The following is an 18,045-nucleotide window of genomic DNA, read 5'->3' as shown; positions in this document are numbered from 1 at the left end:
TGAAAGAAAACTGCTGGTCATTTTCTCTGCAACTTCTATCTGAATAAAGATGAATAATTTAAGTTTTCAATTTCTCACTGTTATTTTCTTGAAAAAAACGAGTTAAAATCAATCTTTAAAATAAATAAATTGTTTGGCGATCAGATGTTAAAAAAGAAAATATATCTATATATATAGCCAATCTGAGACCTTTATGCCAAATGGAATTTTGCATTCAAGAATTGGAAAACTGAAAAAAACAAGAACAGTATTCCTCCATAAAAATGTTAGTATATCTTATTATATTGTTAAAACATTGAAATTCCAGGCCTAGTAACGGCCTGCTCGCTTCAGAAAAAGCAGTGCAAATATATCATCAGTGTGAATGAGTGAATCTTTACTGTTCTAAGATCAGTTTTGATTAAATAAACTCAATAATTGTCTGATTTTAAACCTCAATACATGTATTAACTCCTGTAAGTGCAGCCAAACTTTGTTCAAACACACACAACTTTATTTTGACATCTGAGGGAATTTACAAAGTTTTACAAATAATCCAGAACATAATTTTGGGAAAAAGTAAAAAAAAGAATTATGTTGCGTTCATCTAGAATATGCCTGTTTGATATAATGGCTGAGAAAATAACAAGTTGAAAAGGTTTATAAAGCTGAGTGTTTGGTGTCTTCTGTGAACACGAATAGCATAAATCTTTTGCATTGTTAATAAAAAAGCCACAACATAAAATGCTTTTTTGAATATTTTAAAAGAATATGAAGCCATAACTGACTCAGTTTCTTCTTGAACTTTAATATTTACACTGATACGATCACTATGACGTCCTTTACCAAAATGTTTCCTCGTGTTTTCTGATACATTTGAAGTCGTGTTCAGGGATGAACATCAACACCTCCTCTTCCTCCTCCATGTTAATATCATTAATATCAGAAGTGTGATCATACTGTGTTATTTTAAAGTAAGCAGATATGTCAGCAGAGTGACATGTAGGTGAAACTCTAAACAACAGCACAGAGAACCTGATACGTGTCACACTAGTCGGGTGTCAGGCTGATCATTCAGCTTCACAGTGGAGGCTTAATGCCGTCCAAAGGACAGGACATGTAGCACAGAATCAAAGGTCTGACTGCATTTTCAGCACAATAAAAAACGAAAGTTTAAGTCAATAACTGCATCAAAAAAAAAGATGGGGACTTGTATTACTGTGTTACATCAAACAGAGATGAAAGCTGAGGATTCTAACTGCCAATACATGCAGTGGGTGGCTCCTTATTTAGACTTGCCTGGAATGTATACGATTTGAAAGAATAATAGATTCTCACACATTTATATGAATCGTGTCAAGATGTCCATAGAAATGCTCGAACAGTCCGCACTTGAAAATGATTTCTTAATTTGTTCAAATCTTTCTCATTTTAGTAAACACAATAAGATTCAGCACGGGACCTTACTGATAATATTGTGCTCTCTTCTGTTTTTCCTCCCACGAGTTTAAGCCAAAGTTGAAGGTGTTTCCTGACATCAATGGATGCTTCATCATGTCAAATGTGAGACTGATGCTATATTTGTATTAGTGTTTCTGCAGAGTGAAATGTGGGGCAGATGTGTCTCTCTACAGGAGCACAGCAGGAAAACAGCGATACTGCGCATGCACACACACTTCAAACCTGCAAGAACACCAACATATTTTCTCACACATGATCAGGACTGATATACAGTAACGAACAGAGAGAGACACATGTTCCTCTCAGCTGTCTCTTGATTAAGGTTCGGCTCTGGTGAGCAGGACTGTCAGAGCCAAAGAGAGAACAAGAGGGAGGTACAGAGTGTGTGTACAGTTAGCACTTCACAGGTGTGTGTGTGTGTGTGTGTGTGTGTGTGTGTGTGTGTATGTATGACAAGAGCAAAATAAGATTAGTTTTATTAGGGGATATACACAAACATGCAGCAGTTTAACCTGCCAGTAGATGAGCTGCTGTATTTACTGTTTTTGGAGCACATATTTGAATGGATTTTATTGTAAACACAGTGATTCCTGTTATCGTGTGTTAAGAGACAAATCTTTGTTTCGTCAGATAAAACAGTTTTCACTTCTTTATGGTTTTCAGCCAGTTCTCACACATACACACACGCACACACACACACACACACAGAGACGGATCTGACCTGAGTCTGTTGAAGAGGGGATTCTCTGCCATCCAGTGGACAACAGATGTAGTACAAAAGAACAACTTCGAAGGGTCATTTTCACACAAACACAATACAAGTGTATTTCTGAACTTGCTTTTAGAACCTCTTATTTGATCAGGTTGTGCGTCATGTGTTCTTGAGATTTCTAGTTTGAAAAAACTCAACAGCAACGTGTCTTTCCCGAAACAGTGTCCTGGTTACTCTGAATAATCCACAGACCTCTGCGTGACCAATTTTCATTGGAACTACTTTCTGCAAAATAAATGGCCCTCATGAAAATGTCCATTGTGCCACTAAGACAGTGGTAAAATGATTGTGTGAGGAGGTCCTTTAAAATGAACTGAGATCCACTAATGGCATATACACCGGCATGTTTTGTCAAAGCTGTTGTACTTCAATGAAAACAAATAGTCTGAATGATTTACTGAAATGATTCAGAAGTGTTGCTGCACAAACAACAAATGAAGTCACTTCCTAAAAACCACAAACTTCAAAAGTGCACATGCACCGCTACATATAACAACAGATTAACACTCATATATACAGTAACCCTGAATCTGCTTTAGCTTTCAATCCCCAAACCTCGTTGCATGGCATAGCACTTCACATCCACAAGGTGGAGCAATAGGTTAGTTTATTTTTTTTAGTAAAGGAGGCACGTCATGGCTGCAACAAAACCTTTATACAAGCACAGGTGCAAACAGTCACCTTCATCAGTTAATCAGATTAATTTGAATATTCCTCTTCACGTGTTCTTCTACTGAAACATGTCGGCCAGCTGTGTTCGGCACTGCGAGAGAGAAACGATAATAAACCAACAAAATTCAGTAAAGAACAAGAGCAATTTTGCTACAACATAATGATACAAACCTTAGTTTCTGCTCATCTTGACAATGTTGTTGGTGCGAGCGAGCTCTGATGAGGCAAAGTCAGCTGCGTGTTGAGCCGCTGATTCGTGGGGCATCTGAAAGAGTTCATGAGTGAGATGAAGAATGAGCTTCATGATAAATTATGAAAGAACGCAGACTTGTTTTCTGTGCAGGCATGTGTAGGGGCGGGGGGGGCTGACCAGGACTGGGGGCGCCATGAAGAGGTAGTTAAAGGGGTAGTGCAGCAGGTTGATGCAGCTGGAGGAGTATAGATCAGCATAACGCAGCAGCTGGCTGGCGAACAGCGTCTGTCTGGCGCCGCTGCGCAGTAGGCTGCCCATCTGGCCGTAAGACATGTCCATTCTGTAGGTCAGCACCTGCAGATGAAGACAACAAACCACATCAGCAGAAAAACCTGGACTGAGTGTTTAGCTGTTTTGTTTTTTTTTTGCAATTGCCAAGACACAAAAACACTAACTGTTCTAGCCTCATCTGTTGACCAAGTTTGCTAAACCACGAGCACATTGTCTGCTTTACAGACTGCATTTAGTTTACAGTCTGATGAGTATTAGGCAATAAACAAATATGTGCAAATGTTTCTTAAATTAGACACACGTTCAAGAATGACATTTCTTGCAATCAGTGGGAAAACACTTCAATTCAAAACATACCTGACATTGGCAACACTCTGCTTCACACACAGGTAAGCAGGTGAGCTCCCCTATATTGTGACAACTTTGTGAACATGGCGGCAGAGAGAGGACGAGGTGGAGGGAGAGGACAAGACGCACGGAAGGTATACTGATGTACACAAAGTTCTCATGCACTGATTTGGGCTGTCAATAAAAGGGAGGGAGGTAGAATTTGAATGGACAACCAAACCGTAACCTTTGTCCAAGTGGAGTTTAGATGTGCTGGAATATTTTGAATGACCGAAGATGTGTGTTGAACCCTTGGGGTCTCTAAATGAACCCCTCTGTATAACTTCCCGGAAAAAAAACTTGGGTTTTGATACGCAGAGCTCACCTTCATTCTCGTCTGAATGGCCCGGATGTCGGGACACTCCTGACTGCCGCTGTCCAGGTGCCTTCAGACGACCAACGCAAAAACAATTCAGTCGTTGCTTCATGTAAATGTGGTGTTATAGGTCTTGTAGAAAGTGAACAATTAAATCCTGATGTCATGGCAATAACGTCAGTAAAACATTGTAAGTGTTAAGTGTCACATGTTGCAACTTAAAAACCAACAAACAACAAATATTTTAGAATCAATCAATTATTTGTTATCACTAATACATGATGATTTGTTTGTTTTCCTTAACATTTTTACATACAGCAGATGATGATATACAAATTATGAATTATTAAAAGTATACTTAACTAATGACTTTACAAATTATATAATAATGTTTTATACTATTAGACAATTCATTTTCAGGGTATAATTGATAAATCATAGATGATAGTGAATTCATCAATTTCACCAGTTCAGGTGCAGTTTCTAAACTTCATAAACATTCAATATGTGTTGTTTATATAACAAGACCAGGATAACTCACTTGTAAAGTTCGGCTAAGAAGACGTCGAGACGTTTCAGCTCCTCGAACAGATCTGCAAAAACCAAGAAAGTCATCAAGCGTTTGAAGTGATCAAAATGAACAGAGAGCAACAACGTTGTCTACTCGTTCTTACTTTTCTTCTCGTCCCACACTTGCAGCTCTTTGGTGAGCTCCGGTACGACAAGGAAAGTCCTCCAGCCCTGACGCTTCTTAGATTTGAGGATGTCGCCAAAGATGTGGTCGCCGACGTAGAGGATGTCTTTACCTCTGACATCCAGCAGATCACAGATGACGTCTGACGATCCTGCAAAAACAGACGTTTATTCAAGGAGAGGTTTGATCTGTGTCAGTGCATGCTATGTGTATGTTATGAACACTGCAGGGATGATGCTTTTGTCTTGTCAGGGTAAAATAAAAACAATGAATATATTAAAACGCAGTTGAATCTCACCTCCGGAGTAAACGGTTCCATGTTGAAGGCCGCCTGTGTACGTCCCGATCCGAAGCTTTCCTGTGTTCTGCGTCCCAAAATGCAACATTATTGAAACCTGCCGTGGTGTAAACATTGACATGTACATAAATCTAGAGTGCGAGTCTTTTTCATACCGTGTCCACTTGTCTCAGCACTGTCCCCTCTGCAAAGAACAGAGGCTTTTTGGTGTCCACCACGATGAGGTCAAAGAAGGAGTACCAGGACTTTTTCTCACTTCCAGACTGGAGATGAAGAGAAATGTTAAATTGACGTGATTCAATGAAATTGGCATTTTCTGATTATTCAAAGAAAAAGATAAACTTGTCTTACCTTGCCATTGTTTTCAAGCAGGTAATTCATAATAGCCTTGATGAGGAAGGAGGAAAAACATTTTTGAATGCCTCCACTTTGTTTACATGTAATATGTGGTAAAGAGTGTTTAGTCATGGTTCACTATATGTTTAGAGGCTCACCTCAGTGTAGCTGTAGTCACTGTTGGTGGCGAGGAAGACCTTGGCCACCGCTTTAATCCGGCTCAAGAGTACAGGGAGATTTGGCTGTGAAAAAAAACACATTCATTTGTTGATTATTTCAACTTTTCTTTTGTCATTTTGGTGCAATATCTTGTCAGTTTACTCACATCTTTAATAAGGTATTTCTCCAAATTCTTGATAGTTCGTTCCTTCAGGATTCCCTATACAGCACACAGATACAGTATAACAGTGAGAGACAAAGTCTGATTATGCCCAACAAGGGGAAAAGAAACGTTCAAAAGATTCACCGTGTCGTGAATAAAGTCCATTGTGTCTCGAACATTCTGGAACATGCTTCGGTAGGACATGAACAAGTCGCCGTGCTGGAAACCTTTCAGGAGGCTGGGAGAAATTCAACAGCAGATATAGAGCGGTGAAGTTTAATGACTAATTCAATGGTTAATTTATAATTAATTTACAAAAACGAAAAGGAACAGTCGAGCTTTTATGAGGTAAACAAGTCAACTCACTTTGTGTATCTGGGGCATCTGGTGTAGAAGTCCACGAGGCAGGTGTAGAAGTAAGTCTCTGCAGGGTGCACGAAAACACAGGTTAGTTACACTTTTAAGTTGCTGATATCATAAACAAACGTTTACACTTTCCTTTTTTACATAGGTTTTAACTGCAGACAAATAAGTATTTTATTTATTTGTATTTATCAAGAGTTTTGGGTAGCAAAAAGTACAGACACAAAATATTAATATTGTGTCAAATTCAACATTTCTTCAGGTGCATTGTATACCTGAAAGATTGAAGAGAGTGTTAAGAATGTAGAAGCGGTCGGTGTCATCTCTTTGAATGAACTTCTTGGGGTAGTAGTTGTGAATGTCTTCTCTGTGGAACACAAACACAACACGGATCACTACTGCAAACACACAAACACAAGCTAACTGACCGACTGTAAACAAATGTGCTAAAATTGTATGATAATCTATTAAAAATAAGCTAAATTAGACAAAGTCATGTGTATTTTTTTTCATAACTTTTTAAGATGGCTTTTATCGATTGAACATGTTGTATTGTGATCTTGATATGTGCGTTCGTCTCTGACTGATCTCACCTGAGTTTACAGGTGGAGATGTCCACTTAAACCACGATTCAACAACATGTCTGTGCTGTATTCTCTAAAGAGTTTGACTTTACCCTTTGAGGAAGTGGAAGCCATGACTGCAGACTAAAATATTCCCATTTGAATCCACCTTCAGGAGGTTCCCGTATGTGGTGTCGATCACTAAACCGCTGAGGGGGGAGAAAAAATAAATAAAAGGGGTTATCATGACATGACATGAGCTGTCAGATGAAGCAGTTATTAAAGGAGGCAACAATGTTTTTTTCAGTGCTGCAGCTAGTGATTCTTTTATTTATCAACCAACCTGATGATTAGTTTTTGGGAGAATTGATTGAAACATGATATAGTGAAAATTGCCCACCATTTTTTCAGGCTTTTTTTCTAGTTTTTATTGTTGTTGTTTGTTAATGAATTTGCCTATGGACCTCCGTTGAAAACAAGATCTTTAATTAAAGGGGTGTATCCTTAAACTTACAAATGTAACAAATAGTTATCTTTGGGAAAAAAAATGTATTTAAAAAAAAGTTACATCATTCGTACAATATACCAACTTGTGTCTTTCCCAAATTGTGTTGCCCTGACAAGAGACAAAGAAAAGAAAACTTTAATTTCATCTTCTATTTCTAGTACCTCAGATGCATTCACTACTTCACTGTTGCATGCTCCTCAGTTAGCGAGGTAGATTTAAAACCAACCGTGTGGGGAAGCTGGGGTCGTATGTGTAGCGTAGAAGCTCATGAGGGTATCCAACAGACACCATTCTGTCTCTTATCAGCTCAAAGCCGAGGCGCTCGTAGTCAGGGGACTTATACACTGTAACACACACACACACACACACACACACACAGACACACAAGCATCATCAGCATAAAGTCAGTGAATCTTGCCCAGACAATTAAAGACAAACTCCTGAAGGAGTAAAGAATCAGATACGACAGAGTTCTAATCTATAACCTCCTCATTGTGTCACAGAACTTTACACACACAAAGGTCTTTCTGTTACATACTTGCCATTGTGTAGTCCATGTCAAATCCATAGCACTGGATGTTTTCCAGGGTCACACTTCTGTTGACGAACACCCTGTGACGAAACACAACACAGCTGAAGTCTGCAGACACTTGATCAAACATCTTTTAGCAATAGACCTAATGGGTTCATTGCACTGATGAGGTTTATTCAGGATTGGTATGCTGTGTAGTACTTGTTTGCATCAGTTTTCTCTCAGAGGGGAAGACGTCCTCTAACGTGAAGGGACCTTTTTGTTGTTGTTTTAAACCTTAATTACCGTGTTGTAGTTTTAGCTCCTGCTCCTATACAGCAGGGGTGGAGCTGGGTGGACGGTAGAGATGTTATCATTGCCTCAACTATCTCCACCACTGTTTCAAATAAATTACAAGTAAAAGGATCCAGGTTGTATTTTCTAACAGACTGTTGTGTTGACTGGTGTAACTGTACATGGTTTCCGTTGGCACTTGCTCCCAGATGCTGCTCTTTATCAGTGACACCCTGACAGAGAGAGAGAGAATCCTATCTGTAGCACCTCCAGTCTGCACGGCCCCAGTCCCATCCTTCCCTAACAGCTCATAGATATAAGGTTACTGTTAATAATTAACCTACAAGCTCTTGTTTTAAGCTGTGCAGGAGCGCTCACTGTAGAGTGTCTGCTGATTAAAGTATCTTGCGATGGGGTGTAAACCGTCACAGGATGAAGTTGAGGTTGTACAGAAAGCACTTGTGACAAACACCAATTATTCTAAATAGTAACAGCCTTAGTATGATGACTTGTTAATAAAGTAGCTCCTGACCTGATTTTGTGACCAATTAGATACAGAAATTACAACAACAACAAATGACAAGACTTGTAAAAGTGTTATGTTAGTGAAAGCAGTAGTGCTGTTGTTAACTTCAGAGCATAACAACGTATTCCATTGATATAATCAAATGGACTCACATTTGGTCAAAGCTTCTCTTCACCTTGGGCTCATCAGAGGAGATGCTGCGATCTGAGTCCATTTCGCCCTTCAAATTTTCAGCAAACCCTATCTCCTGTGAGTTATATTCACATGCAGCTGCGGTCTGCGTCTCGGCACTTTTTGCAGCCTAATTTTACCCAAATTTTGAAGGCGTGGACGTGCGTATTTTTCTCTATTTCGTACGCAGTCTGAAACTCCTCCCTGTGGCTATTTGCTGGTTGCTGATGTAAACAGACGCATCCAGCCTCTCGCCTTTAGCATTTGTCACGCACTCGTCCTGCAAGACATTGGGCTTTGAAGATGTAGATTGTGTTATCGGAGGCGCACACATGTGCCGGGGCTGCACGCCTGCGTAATATAGCTAGAAGTGTCCCGATGAAAGTCAGTCCCGCCTTGACCCGAACAGCAAAACATGTCAGATAATTGAATCGTTTGTCTTTTAGTTTCACCTAAAGCTGCACTGCACAAGTACAGAAGTATTGTCAGCAACATGTACGCTAGTATAAAATACTATAAAACATATTGTGTCATTAAAACTATCTACAGGTATGTGGAGCAGAACCAAACCAAAAGTTAAGATCTGTATGCACATTCAAAGGCGACATGCCTGTCTTAATGATCTCACGAGAAAAGGCTTTGCTGATTTAGGGGAGATTGAAGACTATCTTGTGTTTTATTGTTCACCGTGTGATGATTTAAAGGCTTCACTTTGTACATCTTAATGTCTGATAAGTTATTTACTTTATTTATATTTTTTTATTTCTTTAAGTTTTGGAGACAACATTCTTTCTTTACAGTGTAATGTTTTATGTAAGACGTTGTAGCCTTTTCTGACAGCTGTTGTTTCACCACTGTTTGTGTCCTTTACTGTGAGCCTTTGTGGGCAGGGACCTCTATGTGCATGATTAAAAAATCACGTTATTAATTAACCAACTGCACTTTACAGTATTAGGCATGTACTGTTGTTGTAAGATTACTATGATAATAAAGGATTATAAGTCTGAGTCTGAAATAAAGTCTATCTATCTATCTATCTATCTATCTATCTATCTATCTATCTATAATAACTAATTCAAAGGTGTTTGAACTGATAGTCTTGCTAATCTATAACAACATGTATTTTATGACAGTTAGTAAAATAGGCTATTGATCTTTAGGGTAAAGCAGTACAGCCAGCTGTAAACACAAACTACTAGCCAGAGCTTATACCATGGAGACCCCACCTATAACCAAAGATAAAGATGAACACGGCCTTGTTTGCCTGAGTTTAAGAATAAGAGTTTACACTGAAACACAAAGGAACACACACAAAATAATGTCACAATGAAAGCAGTCTGAAAGAAAGACCAGTCATAAAAGACAGTGAAGCCACCTTTATTAATGTCGTGCTGCATTGTTCACATAGCTGACTTTATAAAATTGACCGTAATTATATGATTAAACTATATGAGCTTTATCTTGTTTTTGAATTTAAATCGCCTCTTTGTGATATAACGTGACCTCTTCAAGCTAAATGTTTGCCCTTTGACACTTTATGACCAGGCAAAAAAATGATCACAGTTTAGTGTCGTCTGTTCGGTTTCCGTCGAGTTTCTGTTCAGCGGATATTTTGCTCTGCGATCTCTCTCCTCCAGATTTGCAGTGCATCCTCTGAAACTCCACAGCAATCTCCAGCGCTGTCAGATTCTTGGTCTCAGGGACGTTAAACTTCACGTACAGCGCACAGGTGGCGCAGAAAAACAGGAATATGAGAAAACAAAAGTATTGCAGTTTCTCCTGGAAAGAAAGCATGTTTGGGGACATTTATGAATCAGTTTGAGTGAAGCATTTCATTCTGATTTCACCTGAATGATCATGAATAATTGTGTCTACTGGCCTCTCGTTCATGTAGATAATAATGTGCTTACCACTAAGAAAGGGAAAAGTATCCCCATCAAAAACATGAGTGTCCAGACAATAATGCAGGCCAAGGTGTTTCCAGCCGATTTGAACGACTGAGTTAACATTTCAGATGGAAGAGGAGCTGATACTCCAGCTGATGGTCAAGAACACAGGAGAGATGTATACACTACAGTAAGATGCAATCATTGTTGAATACTGACATGGAAATCCTTGATGAATAAGATATTGAGTGACAAACATACCTGGTCCCCCGGCAAAAAAGAAAACAAACAAGAAAATAAGGACCATGCTGCAGTACGGCATCCAGGAAAACTGACTCTGAAGAAAATGAAAAGTTGGCTTGCTTGAGTTTATGGGTTATTAGAGTTCTTGTCAGTCATCACTCGTCATGTGTTAACCATCAAAATATGCAGAAATAAATGCTGCTAACAGTGTCTTGTTTTGTGGTGACTCACTTGCAGGTTCAGAGTGACGGTGAGGAGGATCAGTGTTGCAGACATTCCCATGAATCCTCTTAACAGCAGGACTTTCTTGCCTGTATTCTCGACGATCATGAACTGCAATATCAAAGCACATTTACAGCATTCAACCACAGAGGGGAGCTCTAACTATACATTGGGACAGGTATCGCAGATGGAGACATCTTTGAGAGAAGAGGAAAGACTTTTGTTTCATAATTGTTTTCCTAAATCACAAAAGTAAATAGTAGAAAAACAGGACATCTATGTCAACATGTCGAAGGGATATTATACTCAAAATTCATTGATGGTCATAGATATAAATAAATTAAACTTACACAGACTGCAGAGGTGGCCAGCTCACACAGCCCTATTCCCATGTTGGCGTAACGTAAATGGTGTTCTGGGATTCCTGCCTCACGAAACACATCAAAGGAATAAAAGTACACCTGGAGAGATGTATTTGAATAAGAACCAAATCACATGTCTGTTTGAAAGCCCCTTAAATATTGAAATGTATACCTTCACATTCCTAGTTTACCTTTTTATCTAAACATGTACAACAGGTTTCAGTGCAGGGTGCAGTGGGGTGTTGTCATGTTTCTATTATTTAAAGTAAATATCCTCTTGTAAAAGTCTGGTCTGCTTGGAATGGGAAAGTGGGGCTTTCGTGGAAAATTAAGCATTAATTCCAATTTGAGCTTAGTCCCCATATTTTGCGGTTTGACTGTTCAAATCATTCAAAACTCATCAAATAGACATTCACAATGTAAGAATAAGAAACCTTTAGGCATGTGTGTACATAGAAATAAGAGTAATTTAGATTCATCAGGGTTCAGGGTGCAAAACTGAAATTCTTTTTTGTTTGAAGTTTTTTAGGTGAGACGATTGATACCACTCTCGTATCTGCACAGTAAATATGTAGCTACAGCCTGCAGGAGGTTAGCTTAGCACAAAGACCAGAAACAGGAGGAAACAGCTGGAAGTGTACTGTCCTACTAAGGTAATTAATTCTTTACACATAGTATTTAGTTTACTTAATTTGCACAAACGACAAAAAAAGGCACATTTGGTGTTTTAAAGTTGTAAATTGCAAATTGTCCTTTTGACATTTCACTTTTGGTTGAGTGAGCTTTAGAGGTGCTGGTTGGTGTATTTTGTTATGTTGAGAAGGAGCCAAGCAAACGGTTTCGCTGTGTAAACTTTCCAGTCATTGTGCTAAGCTAAACGATACTTGGGTTCAGCCTCATATTTAACAGACTGACATGAGAGTTATATGTTTCATCTTACCTAACTCTCTCTCTAAATGTCGACCTTCCCGTCAAATCTTTTTGGCCTTTAATGTGTACAAATACTCTAAAAGAACCATTTGGGTTTACAGCCTCAACATGGTCCCATTCAGTCCTACATGTATATTCTGCCATAATGTTATATCTACAGCTCTGTCTAAATAACACAGCTGTATATTAACACAGACTGAAAGCCTCAACTTTACTTTAACTATGCAAGTAATAGCTCTCATGTTTGGGAAATACAGAGATTATGCGGATCATTAATTCTACATTACCTAAAAAGAGCTGAAATTTCAGATTCAGATTATGCAAAGGAACGTACTGTATCCAGAAGTGTAGTTAACATTTTACTAATCTTGTGCAAAACAGTGTTCACTCACACTGCTGATGCCACTGAGCTGAAATGTGACAAAGAGAACGATGATGGTGAGGACCTGCCAGCGGAGTGCTTGGTTCTGAATCAGCTCCATCACTGAGTGGCTGCGAACGCTCTGCAAGGCAGCCTTCTCCACCAACATCTCCTCCACAGCCCCGCTGTAGTCAATTTTGCCCCATAGCTTCCTCAGAGCTCGGGGAGGGTGACAACAAAGATTAAAGTGATAATGACTCTCCAGACCATTATTTTTGCCATGAATGCTGTCTCACACCTTTCTCGCAGGCAAGGCGGTCCCCTCTGTTCAGCAGCAGAAAGCTGGGAGACTCTGGCAGGAAGGGCAGGGTGGCGAGCTGGAGTAACGCTGCAATACCATTGAATGCAAGCAGCCAGGGCCACCTCTCCCGTGTACCAAGCAACTCACTGCAAGGGCAATGTCATTATGCAACAATTGAGCTATTACAGTGCAATACAATGACGTGCACACAAACCCTAACTTAAGCGTTTTGTCTTTTTTAAAAGAGACCCATGTTGAAGGGGTAGTACATCCTGGGTCGTATTTTAGCAGTTTTCAGTCCATCGTTCCGATTAATAATATTAACATTGTACGGCCTTTCACTAAATTAACTAGTGAGATCTGGGAACACAATAAACTTATGGAAAATAAGTGGTTATTACAGTGTTATAAGTTGTTGCAATGACGCTCTCAAAATCTTGAAAATAAGACCCAAGTTGTATTTTGTTACTCATCTCCTGTTGTTTCAGATTAATTCACTTCCTGCCTTTGTGTGTTTTCCCGCCAGATTTGATTGTCTGCCCCGCCCAGATTAGTTTCACCTGTCCCTCGTTAGACCTGCAGTCACCAGACCTCCTGCTGACCTGTTCCCACTTCCCCATTAGTCACTCACTATTTATGCCAGACCAGCACCTTTGCTATTTGTCGGTTTGTCTTTTGTTGCTGTATGGAGTTTCGGTTACCTGTTTTCGGTCAGCTGTACCTTTTTTGGATTCTGAGCCTGTAAGAGTTTTTGTGTTGTTAAAGCATCTGCATTGTACCTACCTGTCTCTGAGTCTGCATTTGGGTCCTTCCTACCTGTCCTGCTCTCCAAACTGTCACTGATACTTAGTGTAGCATACTACAATTTTGCTAATTACCATCAAATACAAAGTTGGGAATGTTAAAATCAAATTAATCAAATAAAAAATTTAGAACTGGTGACAGTGCTAGATAAAAAAAAGTTAGCTAATCGCAGAAGTTATTCATCCAGTCTGGATCAAAGTGGTGGACGGTCTGTGGCTAAAATGCAAAATAAATGTTGGATGTTTGGTCAATATGGTTGACAATCAACTCTGGTCAGACATTTTGTCACACTGTTTTATGGGGTGACTTCAACAGGCCATGCCAAGTAATGTTGCAGTGGGTGAGCAAGCAAGCTTTATGGCAATCAAAAATATCCCTATAACTTATATTAATATCAACAAGGAATACTGTTATTTTCCCAAAACAGACATTCTTAAGTGTTTTCTTAAGAGTTTGCAGAAAATGTGTTGTATTGCAGCATACAAGATTTCCTCCATGTCGCCCCCCTACAGAGAACACACAATGGGTCTTTATGAGACATGTGAGCTGTCATTTGAACCTATCCAACCCCTTACTTGACTTACAGTATCCATGACGCCGGCCACCTCACCTGATCCCCAGCAGCTGACCACTGAACTTCCCCAAGGAGAGGAAGGTAGCGGGGGTCACGCCCACCATCCCTCGCAGGTTCTTGGGGGCGCATTCAATAAGGTACATGGTGTGAGCTGCAAGATTGACTCCTAGAGGCGTACAATAGGGAATCATACATTTTGAGTAAGTAATGTAAAAATACTGTGACAAAGAAATCAAAGGATTAAATAAATATAGGTTCACCTGAATTGATGCCATAGAGAAATCGTCCCACAATGATCATCTCAAACGACATGGCTCTTTGGCTCAAGAGCATCAACACAGCTCCAATTATAGACACAAAATTGCCAAACAAAAGGGTTTGCTTTCTGTGGGACAGGAAGACGGAGACTCTGTTAAACCCTGAGGCCAAAACAAAAAGGAAACAAAAGCTAAAACTTAGGTTTGTTGACTTTTCTGTACATTCCCACTGACCTGCCAAATTTTGAGATAAGCTGACCAGACACCAGCGACCCCGCTAAGCCCCCGATGCAGAAAATGGACACGGTGAAGGACCAGATGAGAGAGAGCTGCCACTGGTCCAAGGAGACACTGTATCTCTGTAGACATGTTTGGTTCACCAGCTCCTTTATAAACTGCAATAATCACATTCGTGGTTTCATTTTAGTTATGCAAACGTAATGTTGTGTATCGAGTGTTTTCAGTCGTCTTTATAGCTGTATTAAGACAGTTCACCATGATTTATTTTTTGTATTTTACTTACAGCAGAGGGGGAGGTCATCACAGATACACAGAATCCATATTGAAATGTCCCACCAATGCCAGTGACAAAAATGGCAGCAATTAAGATGGGGCTGTCTACCTGCAGAGATTAAACATGTGAACAGTTATAATGATACATGTCTAAATTGAATTTGATATCAAACATGCTGGATCATCAAACCTACTGTTTCTTAAATCTTACATTTGTCAGTGTCTGTTAAATTTGTCATGTTGGTTATGTTACTTCTGCAAGCTACAGCAAAACACTCTTAATACTTAGAACACTCTTCCTTAATATAGCTTATTCCGAACCTATACCCACAAAAATACAAAAGACACACCGTTATCTTAAATCTTACCTACCAGGAGTGATAAGTACTGTGTTTTAGGTCTGGTTGTTGTCATGTCTGGAGTCTTTTCAAATCAAGTCCACAATAAACTGGTGCAGAAGACGTTTAACTCGGTACTGAAATGATTAACCATACAAACTATGTTGTAAGAGTGTGTGTGTGTGTGTGTGTGTGTGTGTGTGTGTGTGTGTGTGTGTGGAATGGTAATCCATTCAATACATGGCTAAAACATGCAAAAAACTAATATAACGTTTTCTTTGTGCAGGTAGGAGGATAATAAATCCTTCCACTTTAATGCTCTATCTATAAGTTGACTTTCACTTTCATAATGATTTGTCTTGAGTAGTCAACATTATTGAGAATAGCAGGAACAATCATTGCATATTGTCTTTTTCTTTTTGGAAATATGTTTTCAGTCTCTAGACTGGCTCGTTCTCACGGTGTAAACGATGCTAAAAGTGCTGGGTTGATTGAATCCCGGTAAGCGTCTGATAAGGCACATGAAGACATCCTGGTGAACAAGCTAAAAAGTGCCACCCTGCCTCTTCAGAGTCAGAGTGAGGGAAACAACAGAGAACAAAGAGAATAATTAGGGCAACGAGATGAGAGTGAGAAATATCGGGATGTGCTTCATTGTGTTTGGGGAGGGTAAAGTGAGACCAGACGCTGATTATAAATGGGAACTGGAATAAATGCTGCACCTGCCAAAGGCAGGGGAGAAGGATGACTGGTTTTATAGCCACTGAAAACCAAAAGGAAATGGAAAAGCCTGGAATTGCATCACAAAAGAGCAAAGTGAATCCTCAGTTGTGAAACTGATACATCATATTAAGATCTAACCCACCACTTTACGCCATCCTATTTCTAAAAGACAAAACAGCCCCTAGATGAGGTTGAGGATTTTGTTTTTGATGTTTTTTAGCCAGCTGCTAATGTCAGACAAAATGACATCACTTGTATAAAACTCCTTACACTGCACATTTGACAAAGATCTGGATCAGTAACAACAATGTACACAAAGACCAGCTGTTCAACTGCAAGTCAGCTGAACATCACCAACTTTATTGTTGAATTGAAGTTCTTTTGAGCAGCTGGGAGTCTTTGTCAGGCCTCACACTGAGCAAAACACAGATGTGTGTGCTCTTCTTTTTAAAGCTTCCCATCGACCAGGCAGTGACTGAAACTGTATCACAATATCTGAACATTACCTGTGAACAGACAGATGCTAATAAAGTGAGGCATAGCAAAGTTGGTAAGGTTTTACTTGTTAAGGCGGAATCTTAAAATTGGCCATTTGGATACATTGAAATTTTCTCGGGTAACTGTAAAACTCTTAATTTCAGTTATATGTCACCATAGGTTATTAATCCCATCTAAATAAAACTGTTTTTGGCTTCGTTTTGAAAATTAGTTAATCAGACCTCCTAGACATGTTCCCATTTATCTATTTGACCAGCTCATGCCTGTATTGAAGCCTTTAGGATGAGTGCAGTACACCGGATCATCCACCAGATGGAGGCACAAACCATTTTTTCACATGGGTGGCTGAGGATGGGCTGTTCGATGCTCCAGGAGGCAGAGTGCAAATGGATACATTTGGCTGGAATTGACTCCGAAATTATCCGGAGACATTTTGTGGCCATTAAAAGCTCTGATATGCCCTCGGACACCACTTTTGATCACAAAACATCAAAGTCAAGACATAATTGCTTCACTTCACCGTAGAAGTTTGTTTTCTTCCTCGGCTGCTGGCTCAGTGAGTTTTGGTCATACAGTGTTAAAACATATACTGGTAAAATATGAGTCTTGCTTTCATGAAGACATGACATGTCGTGTGTGTGCAAGTAGCAAGAAGCAGCAAAATTATTAGCACCACTATGCCCACATGCACCGCTCATTTAGTTGCTTTGTGTTGAAAATGTGTTTCTTGTTGGTAAAAATTCATCATTAGCTTTATCTGAGCTTCTTCCTGTTATGTGGGTATGTAGGATGCATGTGTTACTACATGTTTAACATGTCCTCATGTGGTTTTGTGGTAATGGGTGAGCTGATTGACCATGGTAAATAGTATACCTGCTGAATATCAGCGTGTTGACATTGTGAGCATGTTAGTATGTTGATGTTTCCATTTCAATTTTGCTCGAAGCACCATACTAATACATTTGATTTATTATTTGTAAGACTGCTGTGCCTATGTACAGCCTTGCAGAGCAGCCAGCATAGCTGTAGTGACCGTTGATATATATTTGTTATATTCTATCTGTTGCGAGCCCCCCAGCTTAATGAAAAATGCAACATTAATCACTGGAGTACGTCTTTATTGAAGTCAGCCTGCTACACTCATTCATAACCTTCCTGGAGACAGACGAGACAAATGCTAAATGTCGCTTCAGCATTGTCATGGGAGCTTTTATTCATTGTTTCATTACAATTGTCAAAATGGCATTTAATTTTATCTTAGCATTCATAGTCTTGCCTTACGCACAGTGTCTGCAAACTGTTTTCTTTCCACAGCCGTGATTATAGTCATACATTTAGTAAAAGTTAATACCTTGGAAAAAGTTTTATTTTTACCT

General features: G+C 39.4%; 2 protein-coding genes across 7 annotated transcripts; both read right to left on the bottom strand.

The window, feature by feature from the left end:
• Positions 1 to 2,798: 2,798 nt before the first annotated feature.
• Positions 2,799 to 8,885, bottom strand: nt5c2l1 (5'-nucleotidase, cytosolic II, like 1). Of its 6 annotated transcripts, none has more exons than XM_031856019.1 (18): positions 8,662 to 8,885; positions 7,694 to 7,767; positions 7,382 to 7,499; positions 6,761 to 6,856; positions 6,360 to 6,451; positions 6,088 to 6,145; positions 5,866 to 5,959; positions 5,725 to 5,778; positions 5,558 to 5,641; positions 5,415 to 5,450; positions 5,219 to 5,326; positions 5,064 to 5,130; positions 4,746 to 4,916; positions 4,613 to 4,664; positions 4,081 to 4,141; positions 3,255 to 3,431; positions 3,056 to 3,149; positions 2,799 to 2,975 (listed from the first exon to the last, which is right to left on the bottom strand). In XM_031856019.1, the coding sequence occupies exons 1-17, from the start codon at positions 8,670 to 8,672 to the stop codon at positions 3,057 to 3,059; spliced, it is 1,446 nt and encodes a 481-aa protein (XP_031711879.1). In that variant the 5' UTR covers positions 8,673 to 8,885; the 3' UTR covers positions 2,799 to 2,975; position 3,056. The 6 variants fall into 6 exon arrangements, with proteins under 6 accessions (XP_031711879.1, XP_031711878.1, XP_031711877.1 ...); XM_031856018.1 differs by having other exon boundaries at positions 8,639 to 8,884; XM_031856017.1 differs by lacking the exon at positions 8,662 to 8,885 and adding an exon at positions 7,973 to 8,627.
• A 1,329-nt stretch (positions 8,886 to 10,214) lies between these two features.
• slc2a11l (solute carrier family 2 member 11, like) lies at positions 10,215 to 15,497 on the bottom strand. Its single transcript, XM_031855910.1, has 12 exons — positions 15,483 to 15,497; positions 15,121 to 15,219; positions 14,832 to 14,992; positions 14,601 to 14,725; positions 14,377 to 14,506; positions 12,960 to 13,108; positions 12,693 to 12,880; positions 11,359 to 11,469; positions 11,018 to 11,119; positions 10,805 to 10,880; positions 10,568 to 10,695; positions 10,215 to 10,436 (listed from the first exon to the last, which is right to left on the bottom strand). The coding sequence occupies exons 2-12, from the start codon at positions 15,136 to 15,138 to the stop codon at positions 10,215 to 10,217; spliced, it is 1,410 nt and encodes a 469-aa protein (XP_031711770.1). The 5' UTR covers positions 15,139 to 15,219; positions 15,483 to 15,497.
• Positions 15,498 to 18,045: the final 2,548 nt, after the last annotated feature.

Source organism: Anarrhichthys ocellatus, unplaced genomic scaffold (assembly GCF_004355925.1).
Source record: "Anarrhichthys ocellatus isolate YVR2014 unplaced genomic scaffold, GSC_Weel_1.0 scaffold16, whole genome shotgun sequence".
Taxonomy (NCBI): Eukaryota; Metazoa; Chordata; class Actinopteri; order Perciformes; family Anarhichadidae; genus Anarrhichthys; species Anarrhichthys ocellatus.
This window is presented reverse-complemented; position numbering and strand designations above follow the sequence as displayed.

Excerpts from the sequence above, each read along its gene's own strand:
- slc2a11l (XM_031855910.1), bottom strand. Across the intron at positions 13,109-14,376 it reads GGTCAGCTGCTGGGGATCAG|TGAGTTGCTTGGTACACGGG; the intron begins GTGAGGTGGCCG and ends TTGCCCTTGCAG. Across the intron at positions 12,881-12,959 it reads CCGCCTTGCCTGCGAGAAAG|CTCTGAGGAAGCTATGGGGC; the intron begins GTGTGAGACAGC and ends ACCCTCCCCGAG.
- nt5c2l1 (XM_031856017.1), bottom strand. The coding sequence starts at position 8,043 with ATGATAACATCTCTACCGTCCACCCAGCTCCACCCCTGCTGTATAGGA. Across the intron at positions 4,917-5,063 it reads TGGAACCGTTTACTCCGGAG|GATCGTCAGACGTCATCTGT; the intron begins GTGAGATTCAAC and ends CTGTTTTTGCAG. Across the intron at positions 3,150-3,254 it reads TCATGGCGCCCCCAGTCCTG|ATGCCCCACGAATCAGCGGC; the intron begins GTCAGCCCCCCC and ends GAACTCTTTCAG.